This window comes from Rhodnius prolixus, unplaced genomic scaffold (genome assembly GCF_049639745.1).
Source record: "Rhodnius prolixus isolate KJV_2025 unplaced genomic scaffold, Rpr scaffold_6, whole genome shotgun sequence".
Classification (NCBI taxonomy): domain Eukaryota; kingdom Metazoa; phylum Arthropoda; class Insecta; order Hemiptera; family Reduviidae; genus Rhodnius; species Rhodnius prolixus.
Window position 1 is genome coordinate 36,422,081 of NW_027411634.1, and position 25,927 is coordinate 36,448,007.

Here is a 25,927-nt window from a genome sequence, read left to right on the forward strand (position 1 = left end):
AATTACTATTAAAAGTAAAAGAAAATGTGTCGTCAGTTTTATTAACTTACTCTACGTTACAGATATTGCAAGCCATGATGGATGACCCTGTACACACAGCTATTGTATGCACCACTTCATTGACTGAGAACTTTTTGGAAAATTCTAAGATGTTACAAAATTGGGAGGATTCTATTACGGTCCTAGAAGATTTGTGACGACTGTTTTGGATCCTGTTGCTTGGTAACGACCTCTTCTTCTAATCTGATAATATATTCTTCCTACTGAAATCTAAATCAGTTTTCTCGAAATGAGAAGCATTAATTTTATTTTTTATTCTAGAAATTTATGTTTATAAATAAATCTCTTACAATTGTTTACTAATTCTTTAGGTATTTTATTATGATAATATTTTTGCTGTCGCAGGAAAAATAGTTGAAAAATCAATTATATTTGTTGTTAGTTTCTGGTTCTATTGCATGATCAGAACATTTCGAGTAGGTTCCAGTTGTCTGCGGTTCATTAGACGATATCGGAATCACCTTCTAAAATCCTGATGAAGGCCAACAATGCACTTAAGAAAAGAACAATATTAAAAAAAAATCACCGATTTTTTGTGAAGCTTTTCTTTCTTAATTACTCTGATTTCAGAGTAGTTCTTCCTTTTTGTGTTTCGTTATTGATCAGTGCTGGAATGATGGCAAACAATCGCTAGTCCAATGTAATCCATCTGTTGCTTATTAAGCTTATTATTAATTGGGAAAACTGAAATAAGGTCGGTTTTATAATATTAGTAATAATATTTTTATTATTATAATTATTTTTGTCAATAACATTCCACTTTTTTATGTATTTGCAATCCACTTTTTTTTCTTTTTGTTTTTGTTAGTTCGATGGACGAGTAGATGGAGCAGCTATAAGATCGATATCCGCTGCACTTAATGGATCTATGGATTTCAACAAACTTCCTTTTAGTTAAAATGTTTTTGCAACTGAAAATAAATATAAACTAAATTTTTACGAAGCACTTACTTTTGGTATGGTGGATTTAACAACAGGTCTTATTAGAATGATTTATATTGGTAAGATATATATATATATATATATATATATTTTATTGGAAGTTCCTTAATTTTCGTTTCCAACCATGTATTTCTAATCCATGTGTACGTATCACATGATAAAAACTAGTTTTGGGTATCTAACATAGTATTTCAAAGAGAAGCATATATAATACATTTTAGATTGGCTAGTATGTGGTGTAGATGATCAGAAGGAAAAAAAGCAACTCTTCATGTTGCGTATTTGACAAAACAGTAGAATCTGTTATACCAGAGTTTAAAAACCCATTAGTAGAAATGTCAACTGTCCGAGTTACAAATAAGCAACTTGTGCTAGATGAAGTTAGGTGGGGAGAGGTATGAGTCAAATGTCTACAAACCAATCAAACATTTTTTAAATTCTTGATTATAGGCCACGGAAACAGAGCAGGTCAATTTCAATACTTGTGTTTTTTCTAACTGAGTCCGCATTGGAGCATCAGGGAAGATCCTAGCTGTAATGTGAATGAATTGGTCAACAAAGAAGCTCGCACGAGTTCCACAGGCTGAGTGTTAAAGTTACAGAAGATATGAATTGAGTCACAAGTGGTCAGGGTTAGTAAACGACAAATTAATAGAATAAATGGCAGACAATTAATGTAAGGCTAACTCTGCTGGAAGCCGCCACAGAGACAATTACCCAATTACCTAGAGTGAATTGAAGTATACCTGAAGATGAGCAACTATGTTCTATAGAGGAAGTTTCAATACTTTGCGCTTGCTCAGTTCAGCACGTTGTCTCTTGTTCTTGAAAATAGAGCAATTAATATGAAAATGGGTTATTGTTTCAACCACTAAATAGGGTAAAAGGTTAATAAAATTCCACTGGTTAATACAGTAGCTCCTAAAGAAAGAGAAGTGTACAACTTTTACGTACTTACTCTTGTTAAGGGTGTACAATAAATTAGAAGTTCAGGTTGATCTGCAAATAACCAACGAATGGTTACCTCTGAACGAAAATCCGTGGTGGATTACACTCAAGCAGCTATTTAGAATGAGTAACAAATAAAAGACAACAAGGTCCGGGGCTGGACAAAAGTATATAAAAAAATAGCTTACCAGTTTAGTTTAAGCAACAACGTGGACGGAGTATTCCACTCGAAACGGAGTGAAATAATAATAGGGAGAGAAGATAAACAATTGGGTTTAGGAAAGATGAAAGGATAATAATAAATTACTCACAACCTTTAAATGAGACATGCTTATCAGTGAAGATCTTTTACTTATGTTGAATTGCTGCTTCAGTTGAAATAATCAGATGAAGATGAATATAATAAAGGCATACCATTCACTAGTGAGCCAGAAAATAATAAGACTTCTCTATCATCAGACCCTGGCTGGTCCGTTTGTCAGCCAGGAGATGTGTTGTGTCGGCGCAGCAGGATTTCTGTCTTCAGCAACCAGGCTTGTGGAATTCGTGCGAGCTTCTTCGTTGGCGAGTTCATTCACATTACAGCTAGGATCTTCCCTGATACTTTGTTAGATTAACTGTTGAATACACCACTGATCGGGTACTTCAGGAGATTCAATAAGATTAATTAATAACAATAATTAACAGACACCGAAGTGGTCTAAAAAAAGAACTCTGAAGAGATTGTGTTAAAATCCACGAATCTTTTAGGAGAAAATGGATTTGTCTCTGATATGCACTCATCTATCTAGCGAAAAGAAAAATAATAATAATTATCATTCACTATTCATAATAAAGTAATATTTAAATACCATCCTTCAAAGTTCTAACGAATTTTTTATTGTCGCAGCTTTTCGACCAAAATATCCGCCTGACGTATTAAACTAAAATAAAGTATGTTTCCTATTTCCCTATTAAAACCGAAAATAACAATAAATTTAAACTTCAAATTAAATGGTTTTGTTTAATATAATAACAGAATATTATCTATTAACAAAGAAGGTTATTGTTTAAGGTTTACATAAATCGCCACCAGGGCGCTCTGCTAACTGAAAAAATTCTTTTTTGAATCCAACCAGCTTAAATAATGAAAAAATTTCAAGTTTTGTATTAGGATACAAACCAGCGAAGGAGCTCTAATATGTTTATATTCCTTTTTTTCATTTTTATCATTTTTTTTTAAATACTTAACAATAAAATATTTTGTTTTTGACAATTTTTTTTATTCATTTAATATCTATTAAACAAATTTATAGCTCTTTAACTCTAGTTTTTTTAAAATGCTGTTTAGTGAGAAAAAAATTAATTTTTATCTATTTCTAGGCTAAAGGTTAGAATGAGTACAGTTTTTTGTTTATGTTTTTATCTGTTCCTTAGAAAAGAAATAACATGTTTCTGTTTCAGGCAATAATTCTCTTAAAAACTACTAGGATATAATAACATTTAGAAAGAATTTGAGAGTGTATCATAAAGCTCAGAGTTTAGTAAAACTGCAATTTACCAACTTTTAGACTCAAGGTTATTCTTTACTTTCTTTGTTTTTAATTTTAATTTTGAAAATATAAATGTGCGCAGTATAAAAGGTAATGCACTATCTAAATAATTAATGATCCCAACTTTTAACAACAGAAAAGATATGGTTATTGTTTCATAGTTTTCAAGGGAATTCAGCACACTTTAGGTAACTGGGAAATAGTAGTGAAGAAAATCAACCTGAAAATACTTTATTCTGAACCTTTCCTTTAGAATAATTACATTATGATTAAAATTGTTAGGTTCTGATGGCATGTATAAGAGAAATTTCAAGTATCTATCTTAAAGAAAGTATGTTTTATCAAGTAAGTAACAACTGATATTAGTTTAAATTTAACTCGTATTTTTTATAAATTTATTCGAAAACCAAAGTGACAAAACAAGTTTGCAAAACTTTTGGAGATCCAGCTATTATTGGTTTCGAAATATTGTTTTATCTTATAGCTCACTATATTTTCGAAAGGATTAGAAACAATAGACAGCAATGAAATAAAGTGATGTACCTATAGTGAGAATAGAAATTCAGTTTCTGTAATGTAAGAATGTTTTTGATTTATTTTAGCAGATGCAACGTTTTTTTAATATTCTTGAAGCTTATGCAATAAGAATCGTTCATCACATAATTCATTAAATAGTAAATTAAAGAGTGTCGTCACCATTAAGAAGATACGTAACCACAAATCTCTGATAAGTAAAAACCAAATTATTTTATTAATAATTGAATGGTACATAAACAAATAAAAACAATTGGGAAGAAATTGATCCATTAAATGGCGTCTCCAAAGAAAAAAAAGCAGCCACTCTTGGTGGAATTTTTTTTCAAAAAAACCATTTAGGCAGGAGCCGTTACCTTTATATAGCTTGATTGATTGATTTTGCAATAGTGTTTAGATTTCAAAAAGAGGCTTGCGCCATTGCCTATGGAGAACATTGGTTAACATTAGAAGATTACGGAAACACCGTCAAAAAGTCCTGATGAAGGCCACCAAAGGACGTATAAATGTGTAATAATTAAAGAAAAGAGTCACTTATTATTTGTGAATCCTTACTTTCTTAATTATTCTGATTTCAGATGAGTTCTTCTTTCACTATTGATTAATAGATTAGTTGATTCAAACCTACTTTATAAGAGAGGGATCCATTTGTTGCACACTTTGCTGAAAAACTATAGCAATAGAGAAGAACTAATGGGAAAACGTTTCTTAAAATAAGGTAGGTTTTATTTTTATTATTTCTGGCAATGTCGTGCGAAATGCGCTATTCTCATTGGGTTTTTGCTTAAAACAATCTTCCTTTCAGTGGTAATTCTTTTAAACGTTCTTCGTTTCCGGATTTGTGAGTAGAATGCTTTTCCAGTGAAAATTTAAAAAAATTAAATTTTACGAAGAATTTACTATTTGTAACAACAGATCATATTGGACGATTTTTAGTCGTAAGAATTTTTTGTTTTTGTTTAATTATTGTGCAAGACTATGCAATTTTTAATTTTGTAATTTTAATAGAGATCTAAGAATAATTTGGCAGATATAGTTCATTGGTTAAAAAGAGCAACTAAAATAGTGTTTGATTTATTTTAGCAGATGCAACGTTTTTTTAATATTCTTGAAGCTTATGCAATAAGAATTGGTTGATAAAATAGCGTAAATTAATCAGTTAAATTAATTTAAAGAAGGAAACGCCAATTTCAACTAATACTAAAGGTGGCTATTTTTTATGCAAGAGTGTATTCAGTTAGCGTATGCAGTTAAAAATATTTCATTACTTAATGTTCTATAAAGTTTAACTGATGAGAATCGTAAATAAAAAAATTCATTGATCAGTTATTTGAAGTGTTTCATTTTCAAAATGTTTTCATGATTATTCTCTTTTCTGGTGGTTCTAAAATCTAATGGGGCTCTACTACTGAACATATTAAGTAAATATTGCAAATATTTATTGCAGATTGGCATTACTAGAAGTTATCATTGAAATACTTGCCTCTATACTTCACACACAGCCAACCAAGAAAGATGACGTGAGGGGTAACATGTTCACCTCTTTTATAATTCAAAATAAAATGGATGCAGGAATTAAGAGATCTTTGCAATTTTATATTCAGCTCAGAAATTAAATCATTATGCATCCACGAACAGTATAACAGGTAAGGAAATATTAATGTTGCGAGCAACTGTTTTCTCAGTTTAATAGGCAGATAATTTTATATATTTTAGTTGGTGCAATGTTTTTGAAATTTTGATAGGAAGGCCATTAACATGGTTATACCGGAATGAGTAGTGATTGTGAAGCTCAAACGTTTTGAGGATTTTATGTATGGAACGAGGATCTGATCTGCAGTAATTTTTCTGAATGTAAATATTGAACGTAATGGTATTTCCGTTGGCTTACCCACCAAATGAGTACAAATCCAAAATAATTTTTTTTTTACTCTTCTTCTAATTCAAACAGGAGTTTATGTAAATTGATTATAAATGATGTGATAAAACATATTCCTGAGTAACCCCTGTATGTTGGCTAATCTGCACGCACTGAAGGCCAAAAAAAAAAACCCTGAATGAACACTTAAATGTCAATTAATTCACTTTCTTCAAATTTGAAACATATTTACCAAGTATTGTGAATAACCCATCTGATGTAGATAATAGAATGCACAGAATTGATAAAAATAATTCAGTATTACAATTGTTTAATAATTCTTTAGGACTTAAATTATAAATTTTTCGACCATAGCTGGATAAATCCTTAAACTATAACAATTTTGTTTCCGTTAGTATCATTCATGAAGAACTTTTGTGTGTGTTTCTGTTGTAGATAACATCAGAAGATAACAGAATCACTTTCACAAGCTCTTAATAAAGGACACGAACGGACCTGGGGGGGAAAAAAATCTCTGCTTATTTTATGTGTTTCTTTACTTTTCTGAATTATTTTTATTTCAGATTATTTATCTATTATTCTTACTATTGGTCTCACTATTGATCTGCGGATAGGATGATAGCGAAACAACTTTTCTCCAGTGTGGTCCATCTGTTACATATTTTGCATGGAATGCTACAGCACTGGGGAAGAATTATATTAATTGAAAAACATATTATTTGTGCAAAAGGCAAATGGTATGCAGCATTCCACACATATTCGTTATTTTTTTTTGTTTTGTTTTGTTGGTTACATAGACGTGTTTATGGAGTTGATGTAAAAGCCTAATCTGCATTTAATATTTTATTGTAGTGCTAAATATTCTTACTCTTTTTGAGCTTTAGACCGTGTCTGTGAATAGAGGTTTTGACACTGAAAATAAATAGAAATCAATTTTGTTAAAAGATATTTTTTATTCTGTTGAAATGTGAGTATTATTCTTCTTGGTGGAGTGCCTTTAGTGTGGTTCTTATTCAACTGCAGTTAAATATGCGTTCAGGTTTTCGTTGCTACTTGCAAACCATTCTTTTTAATGGAAATGAGACTTTTACATTAGAATTTATGCTTATAAGTAATTTTCCAATTACAATTGTTTATTTTTTCGTTAGGTATTTAATTATGAGAGTATATTTGCCGTTGCCGGAAAAATCTTTATCCAAAATCAGTTATTTTCTTATTAGATTTCATAGTATTTTCATCGGGTAATTTCGTGAAGTTTAAATAAATCAGACCAATTCGATAGTGATTATTTCGTATGAGTATTAATTACTATTAAAGTAAAATAAAATGTGTCGTCAGTTTCATTAACTTATTCTATGTTACAGATATTGCAAGCCATGATGATGATGGATGATGCTGTACATACAGCTATTGTATACAGAACGAAGGATTTGATAAAGTTTACCAATTTAAATTGATTGAAAAGCTTTTGAATTTTAATTATTTATAAGGGTTGCCACTTGTCTCTTAGAAAAAAGAAAAAAAGAAGTCAATTAATACTTTTGCGACATTCAATTAATTCCAATAAGTGAGAACGCAAAATACAAACAAGAAATATAGCAGAGCAATAAACAATAAACAAATTTGTAGAGAGAGGGTACCTAGTCATCAAAAAGTTCATAGAATGGCCCATTGCTATAGAAGGATATATTTTATCCGGGTACTTTGTAAAAAAAATTAATCATTAAAGCTTAACTAATGAGAATCGTGCAACACAAAGTTCTAATGACTTTAATAGAAATTGAAATAATATAAGAGAAATTGTTTAGATTACGAAGTGAGACTTGCGCCACTTCATTGACTGAGAACTGTTTGGAAAATTATAATATGTTACAAAATTGGGAGGATTCTCCTACGGTCCTAGAAGATTTGTGACGACTGTTTTGGATGCTGTTGCTTGGTAACGACCTCTTCTTCTAATCTGATAATATATTCTTCCTACAGAAATCTAAATCAGTTTTCTCGAAATGAGAAGCATTAATTTTATGTTTTATTCTAGAAATTTATGCTTATAAATAAATCTCTTACAATTGTTTACTAATTCTTTAGGTATTTTATTATGATAGTATTTTTGCCGTCGCAGGAAAAGTAGTTAAAAAATCAATTATTTTGTTGATAGTTTTTGGTTCTATTGTATGATCAGAACGTTTCGAGTAGGTTCCAGTTGACTGCGGTTCATTAGAAGATATCGGAATCACCTTCAAAAATCCAGATGAAGGCCATCAATGGGCATATGAAACAGCAATAATTTATAAAAAGACACTTATTGTTTATGAATCCTTACTTTCTTAATCATTCTATTTTCTGAGGAGTTTTTCCTTTTTGTGTTTCGTTATTGATCAGTGCATGGAATGATGGCAAACAATCGCTAGTCCAATGTAATCCATCTGTGCTTATTAAGCTTATAATTATTATTAATTGGGAAAACTGAAATAATGTCGGTTTTATAATAATAGTAATAATATTTTTATTATATCTATTTTTGTCAATGGCATTCCACTTTTTTATTTATTATTTATTTATTTGTAATCCACTTTTTTATCTTTTTGTTTTCGTTAGTTCGATGGAGTTGTAGATGGAGTAGCTATAAGATCGAAATCTGCTGCGCCTAATGGATTTATGGATTTCAACAAACTTCCTTTTAGTTAGAACGCTTTTGCAACTGAAAATAAATATATACTAAATTTTTTACAAAGAACTTACTTTTGGTCAGGTGGATTTAACAACAGGTCATATTTATTTATTTATTTTATTTATTTATTTACAAGACGGGCAATCACCCAGTTACAAAGAAATATAATTTAAAATAACATTTAATAATAACTCAATATGTAATAATTATAGAATATACATACATCATACATTTATACATATATATATCGTAGAATAGAAATAAAGATAAAATAGAAATAATATATACACATAATTTACTTAATAGATAAACAAAATACTTCAAAATATGTACTATAAAATATACTTTAAAAATAGAAACTTTACTCAATTAATAAATCTTTATATCACAAATAACCGGTAAGTTTTCCCTAGTACCAATCACCGCAAAATCAGCCATTTAACAAATGTTTCAACTCGATCATGTTGGTGTTAAATATATCAAAATCAGCGGGTAGATGATTAACTTGATCCGCAACTCTTGGAAAATAACTGAACTTACGATAATTGGTACCATGGCACACTTTAGAAAACACTTGTTTTTGTCTAGTACCGTTTGTTGGCACGTGAAAATTTAACAATGATAAAAGTTCAGGGCAGTTTATATTATTATTTAGAATTTTGAAAATAAAATTTAAGTCTGTGGCTTGTCTACGAAACTGTAAAGTACTCAAACCAGTAAATTCCATTACGTCATCGTACGGTACCTCCGTCATGACTTTTGTCTCTCGATACCAGAGCAATCTTAGGAATCTTCTTTGAAGTGATTCAAGTTTGTTGACGTAAGTTTTCTGATAAGGAGACCATAAAGCAGAGCAGTACTCAAGAATAGGTCGCACCATTACTTTGTAAAGGATAATTATGGTTCTGACATCTTTAAAGTTTCGAGTAGATCTAGATATAAAGCCAAGCATTTTATTTGCCTTTGTGACTATGGAGTTCATGTGGAGGTTGAATGAAAGGTTAGCACAGAACGTAACACCAAGGTCCTTCACTACATTAGATCTACTTAGAGTTGCAGCATGAAGAGAATAATCGAAGTTTGTACACGTCCGACTACGATGATAGGATACTACCTTACATTTAGAGATGTTTAGGCTCATATCATTTTCATCGCACCAAACACTCAGTCTATGAAGAGAGTTTTGGAGGAGGAGAAAGTCATCCGCAGAGTTAATGGCAGTATAAATCTTTAAATCGTCAGCAAAAAGCAGAAAGTTTACTGAATTGAGACATGTAGATATATCATTGATAAAAATTTTGAATAAAAAAGGGCCAAGAATAGAACCTTGAGGTACACCAGATGATACAAGAAATTCTTCTGACATTAGTGATTTGTATTTAACAGATTGATGTCTTGCGGTGAGGTAGGAGTAAAACCAGTCAAGTAGTGATCCATGAATTCCACAATGGGATAGTTTATGAATTAGTTTGGAATGATTGACACGATCAAAAGCTTTGGCGAAATCGAGATATACAGCATCGACCTGCTTGGCAGTAACTAAGGCTCTCCGCAGATAGTCCTCAAATAGTAACAAATTAGTGAGCGTCGATCTACCAGAATGGAAGCCATGCTGTTCACTGAGGATGAGGTTGTCGAGTAAAGGTCGAAGAATGTCAATTACAGACTTTTCAAATATTTTCGCAATTGCTGATTGAATGCAAATTGGTCTATAATTTGTAACATCCCTCTTATCTCCAGATTTGTAAATCGGAACTACAAAACTTGTTTTTAGCATGTCCGGATAAATCCCATGTTTTACGGATTTGGTAAATAATGAGGCCAGAATCGGAGCCAGAGCAAGTTGACAATTTTTTAATACTGCAGATGGTATTCCATCAGGTCCTGTACCTTTCCTGATGTTGACATTAGACAGTTGTCTTAGTACATCTTCGGTGCTGAATTCTATCATTGAGATGTTCACTGAATTCAAAGATATCACATCTTTATTGGTTGCGGTATCTAGAACAGACTTATTATATACACTTGAGAAATACTCAGCAAACAGGTTTACCGTATCTTGGTTACTCGAAGAATAAGTGTTATTGAAGTGGGCAGCATCTGGAATGGCATTATTGTTTTTTTGCCTGTTGATATAGTTCCAGAAATCCTTTATATCACAACTTTCATTTATTGCTGATTCTACATCATGTATATAGAATGCATAATCCCGTTTAGTTAATTTTTTACATTGCGCACGTACCTTAGAGAAGTGCTCATAGTCCTTACGAAGTAGAGAGATTCTATATTGTTGATGTGCTGCTTTCTTTTTCTTAGTTGACGTTATTAACTCCTTTGAAAACCAATTCGGGTAGTCTGACTCGAAAATTTTCTTGCGCGGAGTAAATTCAGAGATTAATTCCGTCACAACTCGTCCAAACAAATCAAAGGCAGTATTTACATCAGCTGTACCTAGCACGTAATCCCAGTCGTAGTTGACTAGATAACTCGAAATTGTCTTGAAGTCGCAATTTCTATAATCAAAGACTAGATAAGGTTCTTTAAACACATTTTTCTCACAGCCTAGATTAAAGCTAAACTGAAGTGGCGGGTGATACCCTTCCTTTTTAAAGATGCTGTCATGAGCCAAATTAACTGCTATGTTTTTATCAGTAGAGAACACTAAATCAAGGAATTCACCTAGACAGTTTGTTATGCCATTTATTTGATGCATTTGAGCGTAAACATAAGTATCCACGACAAGTTGTCCCGCTGGAGGCAGAGATTCACAGGTGTTATCAGTTACATTTAACCAATTAACAGAAGGAATATTGTAGTCACCTACAATGAACGCTTTGTTGAAATTAGTTGACTGAAGTATATGTTCGATCGTCATGCAATGTTGTTGATAATCTTGCAGAGGTGAGGCAGGAGGAATGTAGACTACACCAATCAGTATGCATTCTGACTCAAACTTAAGTGATACAAATTTTTGCTCTATAGTGTTCGAACATAGCTTTAACTCAAACGATTGTATGTTCTTCCTAACAGCAATTAAGACACCACCACCAGATTTTTTACAGCTAGTATCACATGTTCTGTCCATCCTATAAACGTTATATCTATCCAATCCAAGTTCAGAAGTATTTATATCGGTATTTAAGTTAGTTTCAGTCAATAAAATTATATCGTATATACAGGAGTTGGCAAACTGTTTTAGTTTACATAATTTCGTTCTTATTCTATTTGCATTTTGGTAGTAGATTTGTAACTGGGTATTTAAAAGTTTTTTTTACTTACAATTTGTGGATGCCCTCTAACATATTTAATAGTTAAGTCAGTTTCTCCTGCTGTAATTCTTTCTTCCAACTTGATCCGTAATTGACGCAAGAGCTCTCTTTCCATTGGCGTTGAATCTTTTTTAACACGCACGTCACTTAGTTGTGGTACATTAGTAACCAACCGCCTTTGCCTGAATATTTTATAGGCTGCCGTTTTATTTTCAAATATTACTTTAAGTGGTCTAATTTTATTTTCAGATGGTTTACCTAGCCTAAAAGTAGTTAGCACAGTAGACTCACTTACCCCAGCAGATCTAACTAGCATTTCAACTTGATTCTTGTCGTTGCTTTTCTTTTCCTCATTATCTTCTCTATCCTCCTCAGGCAGGTTAAAAATAATTAGATTACTTTTTCTTTCGTCACGGTCCTCAAATTCTCTTACAAGTTTATCTTGCATAAAGATATCATTCGCATACTGGCAGTTACAGGTGTTACTTTGTTGTTTTAAATTTGCAATGTCTCTTTTTAACTCCATTATTAGATTTTTTAGAGAAGGTAGATCTTTTAATCCTATATTGCAATCATTGCAAAGGAATTTTAGTGTTCTTCTCTTTAAAGCCATACACTTAGCTTCAGAAGTAGACAACCCAGCACATGAAGAATGAACAAAACCATTACACCCATCACAAGTATAAACATTATCACTTGATTTCTCGTTATCCGCAATAGATTTGGAACAATAAAGACAATCTTGAACATTCACCATAGTTGAATAATATGTAAAACTAATGAATATTGGTGATGTAAATATTAGCAAGTGTTGATGGAAGGAAGGTTATTGGAATGGTTTATATTGGTAAGATATATTTTTTTATTTTTTAATAATTTCGCCAGTCTATGTAATTTTTAATTTTGTAATTTTAATTGAAATCTATCGATAATTTGAAAGTTATGCGTGCTGATTGTCGTTAATTGGTTAAAACGAGCAAGAAAAATGGCATAGCAATATAAATTCATTTATGGATGTATGTGCAAGCCTTAAATAATGTTAATGGTGGCTTTTTTTATGCAATAGTATTTTCATACAGCGTATGTAGTTAGAAAATATTTCAATACTTACATTCCTTTATTATTCTATAAAGTTTAACTGCTGAGAATCGTACGTCACAAAATTAATTGATCAGTAAATGGAAGGGCTTCGTCACCTTCGCTTTTTCATTATTATATTGATTGCATTTGTTTCCAACGAGTAAAAGTAACATTTAGTTGATACAAATTGTACGGTTCGAAATCAAAGCTGATTGTGGGGTGAAACTGATCAAGATTATTATGAGTAATAAAGAACTCCTGATTAAAAAAAGGTGAATTAGAAATGAATTTTAGCTACTGATTGTTTTGAGAAGTATAGAATTAACTATTAACTGCCCTGGTTTTTCTAAAGTCTATTAAGGCCTTACTAATGGTCATATGGAATGAATATTGCAGGTGTTTTCTCTTGAAAAACATTACAAGAGAAGTTACCATGCAAATACTTGCTTCTGTACCTTACACTTAGAGAATCAAGAAATATGAAGTGAGGGATAATATGTTCATCGCATTGAAATTAGAAGGGACATAAAAATTAAGAAACTTTTGCAACTTTAAAATCAGCTCTACATTAAAATAATTATACACCAACGAATAATAATCAAGGTATGGAAATATTGAGGTTGTTTGATAATGACCGGTTGTTTTCTTAATGAAATACATAATGTTTTTAATATATTTTAATAGTGCACGTATTTAAAATTTTGTAAGTTTAAAATTAGAGATCATTAACATTAGTGGTCAATTAGTGAGGAGTAATATGTTCTTTCCTTCTTACATTCAATATAAAACTGAGATATAAGAGAATTTTAAATTCCACTCTGCACTCTATGTACCAATTAAATGTATAGCAGGATGAGGAAACATTAATCTTGAGACCAACTGTTTCCTTAGTGAAATAGGCAGAATGTTTTTATCGTATTTTAGTTGATTCAACGTTTTTAAAATTTAGTAAGAAAGGTCACTTACATGATTATTTTTCGGTAGATTGTGATTTTGGTATCTATGCATTTTGTGGATATTACGCATGGAATAAGGTTCTGCAGTAATTTTCAAAATGGAATAATAATCTAACTATAATCTATGTTGTTGACATACTCGTATCTGGCACATAACAACAATCATGGTTTTGGTTTTAGAAATATTAAACGTAATATTATTTGGTTTGGCTCTCGCACCAATAGAGCACAAATCTAAAGTAAATTTTATTATACCCTTTTCTAATTCATACAAGGGACAGTTTATGTAAATGGAATATAAAAGATGTCAGATAACTGGATCTTAGGAACCCTGAAGGATAATACTTTTATCTCTAATTGTTTTCTAATAGATAGACCACTTCAGAGTTTTGTCGGAGAATTCCTATCCTTTAAGTTCATCAAGAACTTTAGAGAGAATTATGCTAAAGTTAATAGAATCACATTCAGAAGCTCCTTTAAAGGGCATCAACATACCAAAGAAAAAGTAACAGTTAAAAAAAATTTATATCCATGTGAATCCTTAATTTTCAGAATTATTCTCAGTACATTCTTTTGGTGATCTCACTATTGCAGATGGGATGTTGGTCCATGAGGTGCATATTTTGCTTGTAGTGTTCAGCAATGAAGAAAAATTATATTAATTGGGAAAAAATCTTGAAAGAAGTTGTTTATTATTATTATTTGTGCTAGTGGGAAGTATTCCACTACTTTTTATTCTTTATTTTTGTGTTTTGTTTTTGTTTGTAGGATAGGCGTGTCTATAGAGTTGATGTAAAAGCCCAATCCGCCTTTAGTATTTTAACCCTAGTCAAATTCATCTAGCCATTCTTTTTTTGTCTAGGACACAACCGTCTCAATTATTATTTCAGAGCCACTGTGAAAGGAGAAGCTATAAGCTTTTCATACCATGTTTAGTTGTGCTATAATCGTTAGTTTGTGTACGAGATCTTTTACACTTCAAGACCAGAGAAGTTCGCATAAAGGACTGCTAGAAAAATCCTGGGATGTTGAAAAAATTTGTTAAATTCTTGTACCAAATCTAGAAAATTGAGATGTACGTTTTGGCTGCAGTTTCTGGTGTTTGGCTTTATCTGATGTCCTAGACTGATAATATACTATTCTGACTATAATGCAACGCTCTATTCTCATATCAGATATTGTACATTCAAGGAAAACTGCAGTAGTTTCAACCCTTATTTTTGAAATTAATTAATTATTTAATTTTACAAGACTTAATTTACAAAAGATAAATATAACTTGACTAAGTGGATAACTATGTAGATATTTCTTTTTAACATCATATGAAGTGCAATCGAATAGAACGAGACAGCCCCCAACATTTTTTGATTATATACAGTACGTAATTCGTTACTTTTTACAACTATTCTATTCCATTTAAACAGTATATCACATTTTGACTCATTACTCTTGACTTACCAATACTTGTCTTAGGAAAAATTCCTACTCTAAGTTGTAGATTATCCTAAACTTTGTATATTAAGAGGAATTTCTAGCCCAAGTTCGATATCTTGCATCCAGAGATTGTTTGGAATTATTTGGAAATCCTTACAGTATACTATGGAGAGATCCCATATCCGCCTTTCTTCTCTAACTGAGGATTGGATCAATAAAAAAAAAAAGCACTACCTTAATGATTTTTAACCACATTCTTAAGGTAAAAGGATAGTGAAAAGAGATAGAAAAGATGAAAACTGTTCAATATTTCTTGAAAAATAGGAAATATTTTTACAGAATATATAAAAACAATCTTGGTTCTTTTTAAGTAAAATATGGCAATAAGTTCTAGCAAATTCTTTCCCAAAAGTAGGTTTTCAAACTTTACCTTACAAAAAATTGGTAAGTTCATTAGCTGCAGCTAAAGTGTAAATGGGTAATGCCTTTCAACTTGTTCTGAATAAAATGAAATTTCGCATAACGTTTTGAAAACTAAGAAAAGCCTAATTATTTTTAGAAATACTTTTTAATCTGATTCTACTACATAATAAAGTTAATTGATTCTCCTCAGCATTTAATTTACAGAAACTAGAAGAAAGGGAGAGACATACAAATTTTGAAACAGTTTAATTGAACATCTCTGGCTTCAGTTGTTATTTTGTTGGAAAACATAATTGTTCTTGCATAGGTACTTGAAGTCTCTCTTGTAAAAGCTATAACAACTCGTAATGTGATGCTTGAAGGTAAAAGAAGGGTAAAAGAAGCATTCCACAGTTTGATTATGTATATATGTGTTAAATTAGTTAGGATTTTAATTATTAACTTCCTTTTTGCGAAAGGATTTTCAAATCTGAACCTGAAAGTGAGTGAGGAGGGAAATACTACACTAATTTCCCTAAGTGCTGCATTCCATTGAAAAATGTGAAACAAAAGCCATATCTTTTCAACTGTTAAAAGTTCGGATCACTAATTATTTATTTTGTGAATTATCTTTTTTACTACGCACTTTTTCATCCTGTAAATTAAAAGTAAAAACCAATAAAAGATTTAATACCTTGTGCCTGCTTCTTGTAAACTATATTTATAGTAAAATTATGTGCTTTATGATACCCTTTTAAGTTCTTTATAAACTTTATAATTTCAAATAGTTTCTAAGTTATTATGCCATGAAATAGATAAATGTTAGGATTTTTAAGTACAAAAAATGATAAATTGTGGGCAGCTTTATTTCTCACTTTTGGCTTTCAAATTGATTAAAATTTTCAATGATTTTTCTAAATAGTATTTAAAAAAGCTTATATTTAAAGAAAACAAGTTCTTTTATTATTACATATATGTATGTATATGCTAAATATTTAAGTAAAATTAACAATAACAAAAAATTGAATGTAATCAAAAAGAGCTCCTACGCTGGTTTGTATCCTAGTACAATACTTGATATTTTGACCATGTTTTAGGTTGTTAAGCTTTTTTCCAGTTTGCAGAGCGCTCCAGTGGCGATTTTTGGAAACATAGATAATTTTTTTATGTAACAGCAACTTATTCCTGCTGATTGTTTCTTTTATTTTTGGATAGAATTAAAGCAAACCAACTTTATTTTATACGTCAGGTGCATATTTTGCTTAGAAAGCAACAATGAGGAATTCTATGATGGTAAAAGTTTCCTTGAAGAAAGGTTTATTATTTTTATTAAAATAATATTATTGTTATTTTTACTGGATAGAGTGTGGATGTTTGACATATCTAAGACAAATCCAGTTGCTCCTAAAGGATTTGTGGATTTTATCACAATTTCCATTCCGTGTTGATTTTTGTTTAGCTCTATTCAGTGTCAGTTAATTAATCTTGTTAACACTTTCATTGAATCTACTGCAATACCCGAACAATGATGTATTCAACGGTTAATGGCATGGAGTAATTTTGTGACATGGAAGGCCGGCCCGTCGTAAAAGTCAGTGGATAAGGAGGAATGAGCCACGTTAAACTCAGGTTTCAACTATTATTATGCATATGTACCTCTAAATTATACAAAGGTAATGAATATATTTATAATTATATTAATAAAGTACTCGTACTTTATTACAATACAATTTACGCACAATGTTTGATCTGCCTGAATCGTTAGTTTACGATATGATACCTTTGGCAGTTCGAGGAGAACAAAGGATTGGTGAAATAATCCTAGGAAATTGCATAAATAGGACGATACTCCTACCGAAACAATTGTGACGCATTTTTTTTTTTTTTTTTGACTGAAGTTATTAGGTAATGGCCTCATTTTCTAATCTGATAATACAGACTTCTAAATGTAATGTAACCTTCATATTCTAAAAAGGAAAAACATTTATATATTTGTTATTCTATTGTAATGTGAGTAATATTCTTCTGTATTGGGCACCTTGAGTGAGGTTCTTGTTGAACTTCTGAGAAACAAGTGTCCAAGTTTTCGTTTTTACTCACATAACTATTCTTATAAATTGAAATCAGATCTTTCGCTTATGGATAGAATTAATTTTCTGTTATAATTGCTAAATAATTCTTTAGGTCTTCAAATATAAAAAAAGCTGTTCGGCGTACCTGTAAAAATCTAAATGGTATGCCATCAGGAAGTTTCAGTGAGCTTATGTTGTTGTACTTAACATCAGAAGTTTACAGAATCACATTTAAAAGTTGCTGATAAAGGGCACCAACAGACCCACGCAAAAATATTAATAAACGAAAATGTCTGCTTATTTCATATGAATTCTTATTTTTTTCAAAGTTATTCTCATTACAGAGAGACGTATTTTTGGTATCTAATATTGATCTGTGGATGTGAAGATGGCGAACTGACTCAGTTTGGTCCATCAGGTGCATATTTTGCTTGGAATGCTTTTGCACTAGGGACAAATTATATTAATGGAAAAACATTTCTTGAAAGAAGGTTTGTTTTGTTATTATTATTTTGGCTGATGGCTAATTGTATTTAGTATTCCGCTTATATATATTTTTTTATGTTAGAATGTGTTTGTAGAGTGGATCTAAATATTATAAAAATTAGTCATAAGTATTATTTATTTTAATAATTATAGTTTTATAATAGTTATATTATAGTTTTAATAATTATTATACTTTTTTTTGGCGACTGTCATTAATCCTTAGGAAGATAGATTATTATAAGTTTGCTTTCATAGTGGGTCCAGTTATACCCTTGAAACTCACAACTCGCAAAGCAAGTTATAATTGTAATAAGTATTAGGCTTGAACATAACCAAGTCCCTAGTTCAAAGGCATGACACTCAAACAGAACAATTAATGCTGAAACTGGCATAATTCTATTTTCTCTTTTTTCTTATATATATTGTATGTATAATATTATTATAGAATCTCCTACAATACCCCAACAATATGTATTCATCAGATGATGTTGCGAAGTAATTTTGTGACATAGGAGACATCCAGGGTTTTTGAGAGATTTAGGAATAATAGGAAATGAGGAACGTTAGACTCAGGTTAATGCTCCTTTAGGCGAAGATTTGTGACATCTCTTTTAGCTGCAGATAAATTCACTTGGGAATGGCCTCATCTGATAATATAGTCTCTTAATTGTGATGTAGGTAATTGCCTATTTTTTTAGGCGGGCTTTACGTCCAACCAATCAGGTGTCGTGGACAGAGGCGACTAGCATACGTACTTTACTGTAAATTTCTTTTATTACCCATTAAATAAAATCCAAGGCTTAAGACTGGGAATCGAACCCAGTACCACAATACATATTAGCTCCACAGGTCTCGCCTGTAACCGCTCGGCTACCGCGGCTATTCTCAAACGAAGAAGCACAGATTTTTTTTTTTTGTATTGAAATGTAATATTCGTACTATTATGTTAAGAGCCTTGAGTTTAGCTCCAGTTAAACTCTAGATAAACATTTGTTCAGGATTTCGTTTTTGCTCACATACCCATAGTTGTTAATTGAAATCAAATCTTTATGTTACGGTTTATGCATATAAATACATAATTGTCTGTTACAATTGGCTATTAATTCTTTAGGTTTTAAATTATAAGGATTTTTGGACAGTAGCCAAAAAAATCCTTAAAAAATATCAGATATTATCCTTTTAGTTTCTGTTTTTATTGATATCATTCATCTGGGCTTATTGAGTGAGTTCTGTCGTCTTCGGTTAACAAAAGTAGAAGATAGAATCACATCGGAAACTTCTTTGGAAGGGTACCTACTTGTGGACCCAGAGAGAGGAAATAATAATAATAATAATAGAAAAAAAAAAATATTTTTTGTGAATTCTAATTTTGTTAATTATTCTGATTGCAGAGGAGTTGGTCCCTTTGTTGTCTGACCATTGTTCAGTCGATGAGTTGACACGAATGTGATCCATTTGTTGCGTATTTTGCATGGAAAGCTACGGGAATAGGGAAGAATTAATGGGACAACTTTTCTTGAAGTAGGATTTGTGTTATAATTATTATTATTATTTTTGTCAATGGAGGGCGAAATCCGATACCTTTAATAGAGTTTTGGATTTTAACGGACTTCTTTTATTACTGGTAACTTTTATAAAACTCTCATCCTGTCCGTGTTGGAGTATAGAATGTTTTTGCTACTGAAAATAAATGTAAATTAAATTTTTAGAAAGAACTTACTATTCGTAAGATCTAGGTAAGTATAAATCACTTTAGAATGGTTTGTAGTTATAAGATTTGGTTTTTCGGCTTATGCTGGAAAAATCCTTAAACTATTTCAATTTTTTCTATTTCTTTTAAGCATCATTCATCTTTTGATTGTGTTTCTTTTGTACTTAACTTAAGAAGTTAACAGAATCTCATAGAAGCTTCTAATAAAGGGCACAATCGGAACTAGAAAAAAATACTATTTACAAAATATGTCTGCTTATTTCATGTGAATCGTTAAGTTTGAAAATTATTATCATTTCAGAGGGTTCCTCCTTTGGGTGTCTCACTATTGATCTGCGGAAGGGATGATGGCGAACCGACTTGACTCCAGTGTGGTCTTTCAGGTGCACATTTTGCTTGGAATGTTACACAGTGGGGAAGAATTATAATAATTTGAAAAATATGTATTGAAATGCAGGTTTGTTTTATTATTATTGTTATTTGTGCTGATAGCAAATGGTACTTAGCATTTCACACTCTTTTGTTTAGTTTTTTTTTATGTTCGTTTGATAGAAGGGTTTACGGAGTTGATGTAGGAGCCAAATATGCTTTCTGTATTGTATTGCAAACTACCTGTAGTGTTGAATATTCATATTTCTTTTTAGCTTTCGCCCGTGTGCGTTTGTGTGTGTGTGTGTGTGTGTAGAATGATTTTGCCATGAAATCAATTTCGTAAGGAGAACTTACTATTCGCCAGGTGGAGATAATATGAGTTCGCATTGGGAAGGTTAAAGTGGTAAAAAGTGTTATAATAACAAGTTCGTTTCGAGAATTAATGGATGAATATCAATTATTTCAAATGTCTTGATAATTTCATATGTATCAAATGTGCCCATAATTGGTTAAACAAACAAGAAAAATGGCAGTGCAATATCAATTAATTTATGGAGGAAGGATACCTACTTGTCCAAAATTGCAATGAATGGCAATAGTTGTGCAAGATTATATTCAATCATAGTAAGCAGTAACGAAATATCTAAATCATTAAAGTTGTTTTAATACTCTAGAAGATTCACTAATGAGAATCATTCATCGCAAAATTCCTTGATCAATAAATTAAATTGCTTCTTCATCTAGATATTTTCAGTGGTGTAACTACCACTAATCTCTAATGAGTAAAACTAAATGATTTTAATAGAAATTGAATTTTAATAGAAAGAAGAAAGAGGAGTGAAGTTGAGCATTGATTTGGAATCTCGCTACAGCCTCCTCTCGGAGACTTGCGCCACTTCATTGACTGAGGAGAATGCAAAGAGAACTTCTTGGAAAATTCTAAGATGTTTCAAAATTAGGATTCTTCTACGGTCCTAGAAGATTTGTGATGACTGTTTTGGATGCTGTTGCTTGGTAATGACCTCTTCTTCTAATCTGATAATATATTCTTCCCACTTGAATATTACTCACTTTTCTCGAACTGATAAGCATTCATTTATTTTTTATTCAAGATATTCATAAAGGTTTATGCTTAAAATAAATCTCCTTACAATTGTTTACTAATTCTATACGCCTTAAATTGCCGACGCCGGAAAAAAATCGTTAAAAATATGATTTATTTTATTGTAAGTTTCTAGTTCTATTGTATCATCAGAACGTTTCGAGTAGGTTTCAGTTGTCTATGGTTAATATTAGAAGATAACATATTAAAGTTAACATTAGCAAAAAATTCCGATGTAGGCCATCAATGGGCACAGAAAAAAGCAATAATTTAAAAAAAGACTCTTATTGTTTATGAATCCTTACTTTCTTAAATATTCTCATTTCAGAGGAGTTCTTCCATTTGGTTTACACTATTAAGCAGTGGATGGTATGATTGTAAACAAACACTATTCCAGTGTGATCCATCTGTTGCTTATAATACTATATGTGCTTATAATGCTTGGAAAGCTGTAGCAACAGGAAAGAATTTAATTGACAAGCTTTTATTGAAATAAGGTTGGTTTTATGAATTAATAATTTTTAATGACAGTTTTGGTTTACGGCCGTTGTTAATTGATGATTTTTGGGGATTAATGAGGTGCGGTCAATAAATTCACAAACAAATTTTTTTCTAAATACCAACGTTTCGGTAAATATATTGCCTTCTTCAGGGTATTGTACAATTTGTGGAGTTTAATGTTAACCTACATCATCATAACATTTAACTCCACAAAATTTACAATACCCTGGAGAAGGTAATATATTTACCGAAACGTTGGTATGAAGAAAGAAATTTGAATGGAATTTATTGTTCCCCCCAAAAAATCAGTATTAATAATTATTTGTGTCAATGGAATGTAGTGTTTTTGTGATCCACTCTTTTTTGTTGATGAACATGTAGGTGGAGTGGGTGTAAGATCGAAATCCACAGCACTTAATGGATCTTTGGATTTCAACAAGCTTCCTTTTACTTTGTATTAAGGTATTTCTGCTACGGTTAATAAATATAAATTAAATTCCTGTTAAGAACATACTTTTTGTAAGGTGGAGGAAGCACCAACCATATTAGTATGATTTATAGTGGTAAGAATTGTTCTTTTTGTTTAAATAATTTTTCTAGACCATGTTATTATTAATGTTGTAATTTTAATAGAAATCTATTGATAATTTTGTAGGTATGGATCCTGATTATCGTTTATAATATAAATTATTTTACGGAAGGAAAACACCAGCCTCAACTAAGCTGTAGGTGGCTATTTTGTGCAAGAGTATATTCAAAAAGAGTATTTATTGTATTTAAACAATATTTCAATATTCCTCTAACATTCTATGAAGTTTACTTGCTGAAAATAGTACATCACAAAATCTTTTGATCAGTTAATTGAAGAGCTTTAAGTTGTCATATTATAAGGGTTGCCATTTGTCTATTACAAGTAAAACGTCAGTGATTAGTTTTGCGACATTCAGTTAATACTAATTGGTTGGAATGCAAAATAGAAGACCTTGGAGTGAAATTATGCAATGAATTATTGGTCATCAAAACATGAGCAGAAGAATTATTCAACATTTCAAGGGGATGATAGATTATTGCCTGTTTGTTTTACATCGGTGCCGATTTTTACATTAGTCATTCACAATCTAAAACGAGTGATAATTTTTTTGATTTTTTCCGTCAAACATAACTGTTTATTGTATCCTTGGCCAGTTACGGGCTTTCAACCATCATCAGGAGTAGATAATTTGGTTAGATTTTCAATTTTGACTGAACTTATTATGATATAAATGAAGTTAAAATATCTAGGCTAAATTATTAAACTCCCATTGATAATGGATAAGTCCGCAACCGGTCAACATTCAGCAAAAATGCGTGCTGCGGAAGATAAAATCAAAGATTACCCAGAACTGCAAGCACTTTACAATTGTTCATAGGATTGCCCAGAAGATGACTTGATCTCGCGGTCGAAAGTATGACAGAAACTGACAAAAATCTATCTTCCCATTTTATAATTGTATTTTTAGAAATCTCCTAGAATAACTAAATATAAAGGGATTCCTCTGAATTCAAATCATCAAGTGTTTTTGCATAAAATGTAATATTATCAGCAACTTTTTGAAATAGAAGAGACGGTGAGTAAGAAAGACGCCATCTATTTAATCAGACTGTGGATCTAATATTAAGTTAATTAAGTGGATTGTAATATTAGTCGTTGACTCTCTTAATTGAATGTTCCAGATATTCCAATACATTAGAAATAAATGATGCTGCAGATTCAGAGAACTTAATACTGAAGGGAGGATTTGCAGTATAAATGGTATCCTGTAATACAGAAATTGGTGACTGCGATGAAGTGCGATTTAGTGTAATAGATCTTATGACGAAGAAACTACCCAGCTAATATTCCTTAAGGAATTGTGATTCTGCCAGGAAAACATTTCATCACTTAAAGTTTGTTGTTCAATGGAGTTTTCTTTTGTATTATTGCTATTATTATAATATTCATTTCCTATTTTAAATGTATGAATAGAAATAGGGTGTTACTTTCTTTAAAATTATATCTCATCTAAACAACAAATTGAAAGCTTAGAAGACGTAAAGTGTTCAGTTTATGCCAGAAGTCGATTTTTTCAGCTATAATTGATAAATCAAACCTTGCTTCAAATTTAAGAGAAAAGATAAGCTGAACTAATTTTTAAAACAAACGTAAAAAACTACTTATCTATTTCAAAAAGAAACCCTCACGCCGACATCTATGATTATCTGAGGACTGCAAATATTCTTGCAGATTAAAATGAGTTAAAATTATGGTTGAAACAAAACTCTATAACTAAAGTAATCTGTATTTTATTTGTTTTTATGTTTAACAATAGTTCATTTGTTCTCTTACTTATAAAGTTAGCTACTTATAATTATTTATTTTAAAAAAATTAATTTCATCTCGAGATAAAACATTATTAATTCATCGCATGTTATTTTTACAAAATCAGCATTGGCTTGTGTAATGTTGGTTTTAATCTTCAGAACAAAATTGCTGTCAGAGCAGGAACAAGAACTAAGTAAGAGTTTTAAAAATATTATACTTTTTTTATTTTGTTTCTCTATGTTAAATTCCTTGTAAGGTGTACTTCGCTATATTCCATCCTCAGTTTTTCTTTGTCAGTAATATGCAATGTTATTAAGACCTACTGTGACTAAATACGAGCTACTCAATTAAGAAAAAAGCACGAATGACAAATACGAGCTACTCAATTAATCATGATGACCGGAGCACTACCCATTGCTACTAAATTATTGCTTTCACACAGTTTTCCTTTCTACTATTTCATACATGAGGCATTTTTTACATAAAATACCTCGGTCCAATCACACAACCCTGGACAAGCTTCAACAGCAGTTACAAAAGAGAATGCTCACCAGGGAATAATAAATTTTATTATTATTTTAGTATACGTTCCAACATTTGAAATTTCATGTGGTTGCAAACAATTTCGAAGAGTGAAGTTTTCAAAATTGAAAATTTAACACATCTTTTTATAAATAGTAAAAATGTTCTTTGTTGTATAAATCATTATAACTTGTAAAAACAAATTATTTTGTTCCTAATAAATTATTATAAATTGTAAAAATGTTCTTTCCTTGTATAAATAATTATAATTTGCCCCCTAAAAAAAAAAAATCCATTTTCATAAAAAAAATGTACATTTTACTTAAATATTCCAGAAAATATTTTAAGAAAATCACATATTTTCCACATAATTGACGAAAATAAATGCATATTTTAATTAAATATTTGGCATTTTTAAATACATAAAAATCCGTTCCTTAGTCATTAGTAACCATACAGTTGAAGAAGTTAAAAACCTTGGAGCAAACTTACCTGAGAGTAGATAGCTAAATGTTTAGGCATTCCTACAAGACCTGCTGAAAAGTTATTTCAATGTGAATATCTTATTATTTTCTATACTATATTGATGTTCTAAAGATAATTTATATGTATGTAATTGTAAAAAAGTATAAAATTAAAAAAAATAAATGTAATTGAATATAAAACCAAATTTTTCATTACTTTCTGAACATTTCTTTGTGATTGCTGCTTTTTATAATTAATTAATTTTAAATTTTATTGACAATAGTTAATTATTTCATAAGTGTAGCTAATAAATGGAACATTCATCTTAACTTTTGGCCTTTATACGCGTAGAATAACATTTATTTAAATAATTATAAAAATTAATCTAGAAAATACTTCTTATGGAGAAGCAGGTGCTGCTCTCTGGCAGTCATTCTACAAACTAAAAATTGTCTAGACTTCATTATTTTTTTAATTTATTTTGGGTATTAAACATTTTTTTAATTAGCAAAAATTATAATTAGGTGGTATTATGTATTGTTTAATTATTGGTAATAGATTTAAGTTTAAAATAGTTGTATTTGTTGGAAAAAAAGGAATAAATGGATGTTGCTTCGCTAGCGGACATCTTGTCATGGCTTCTATATG

General features: G+C 30.7%; 1 protein-coding gene and 2 long non-coding RNA genes across 3 annotated transcripts; 2 read left to right on the forward strand and 1 right to left on the reverse strand.

The window, feature by feature from the left end:
• Positions 1-759: 759 nt before the first annotated feature.
• On the reverse strand, positions 760-2,486 carry LOC141460873 (uncharacterized). The gene is made up of 2 exons (XR_012462407.1): positions 2,365-2,486; positions 760-971 (listed from the first exon to the last, which is right to left on the reverse strand). It is a non-coding gene; the product is annotated as an uncharacterized lncRNA (long non-coding RNA).
• Positions 2,487-12,544: 10,058 nt separating this feature from the next.
• Positions 12,545-20,433, forward strand: LOC141460868 (proteasome subunit alpha type-2-like). The gene is made up of 6 exons (XM_074141294.1): positions 12,545-12,682; positions 13,312-13,518; positions 15,933-16,090; positions 16,187-17,336; positions 18,124-18,270; positions 20,278-20,433. The coding sequence occupies exons 4-6, from the start codon at positions 17,317-17,319 to the stop codon at positions 20,306-20,308; spliced, it is 198 nt and encodes a 65-aa protein (XP_073997395.1). The 5' UTR covers positions 12,545-12,682; positions 13,312-13,518; positions 15,933-16,090; positions 16,187-17,316; the 3' UTR covers positions 20,309-20,433.
• Positions 20,434-20,490: 57 nt separating this feature from the next.
• LOC141460872 (uncharacterized) lies at positions 20,491-25,483 on the forward strand. Its single transcript, XR_012462406.1, has 6 exons — positions 20,491-20,972; positions 21,171-21,362; positions 21,779-21,947; positions 22,333-22,514; positions 22,607-22,676; positions 23,665-25,483. It is a non-coding gene; the product is annotated as an uncharacterized lncRNA (long non-coding RNA).
• The last annotated feature ends 444 nt before the right edge of the window (positions 25,484-25,927 follow it).

Excerpts from the sequence above, each read along its gene's own strand:
- LOC141460868 (XM_074141294.1), top strand. The coding sequence starts at position 17,317 with ATGAGCCACGTTAAACTCAG. Across the intron at positions 17,337-18,123 it reads ATGAGCCACGTTAAACTCAG|AGAGACGTATTTTTGGTATC; the intron begins GTTTCAACTATT and ends TTCTCATTACAG. Across the intron at positions 18,271-20,277 it reads AAAACATTTCTTGAAAGAAG|AGGGTTCCTCCTTTGGGTGT; the intron begins GTTTGTTTTGTT and ends TTATCATTTCAG.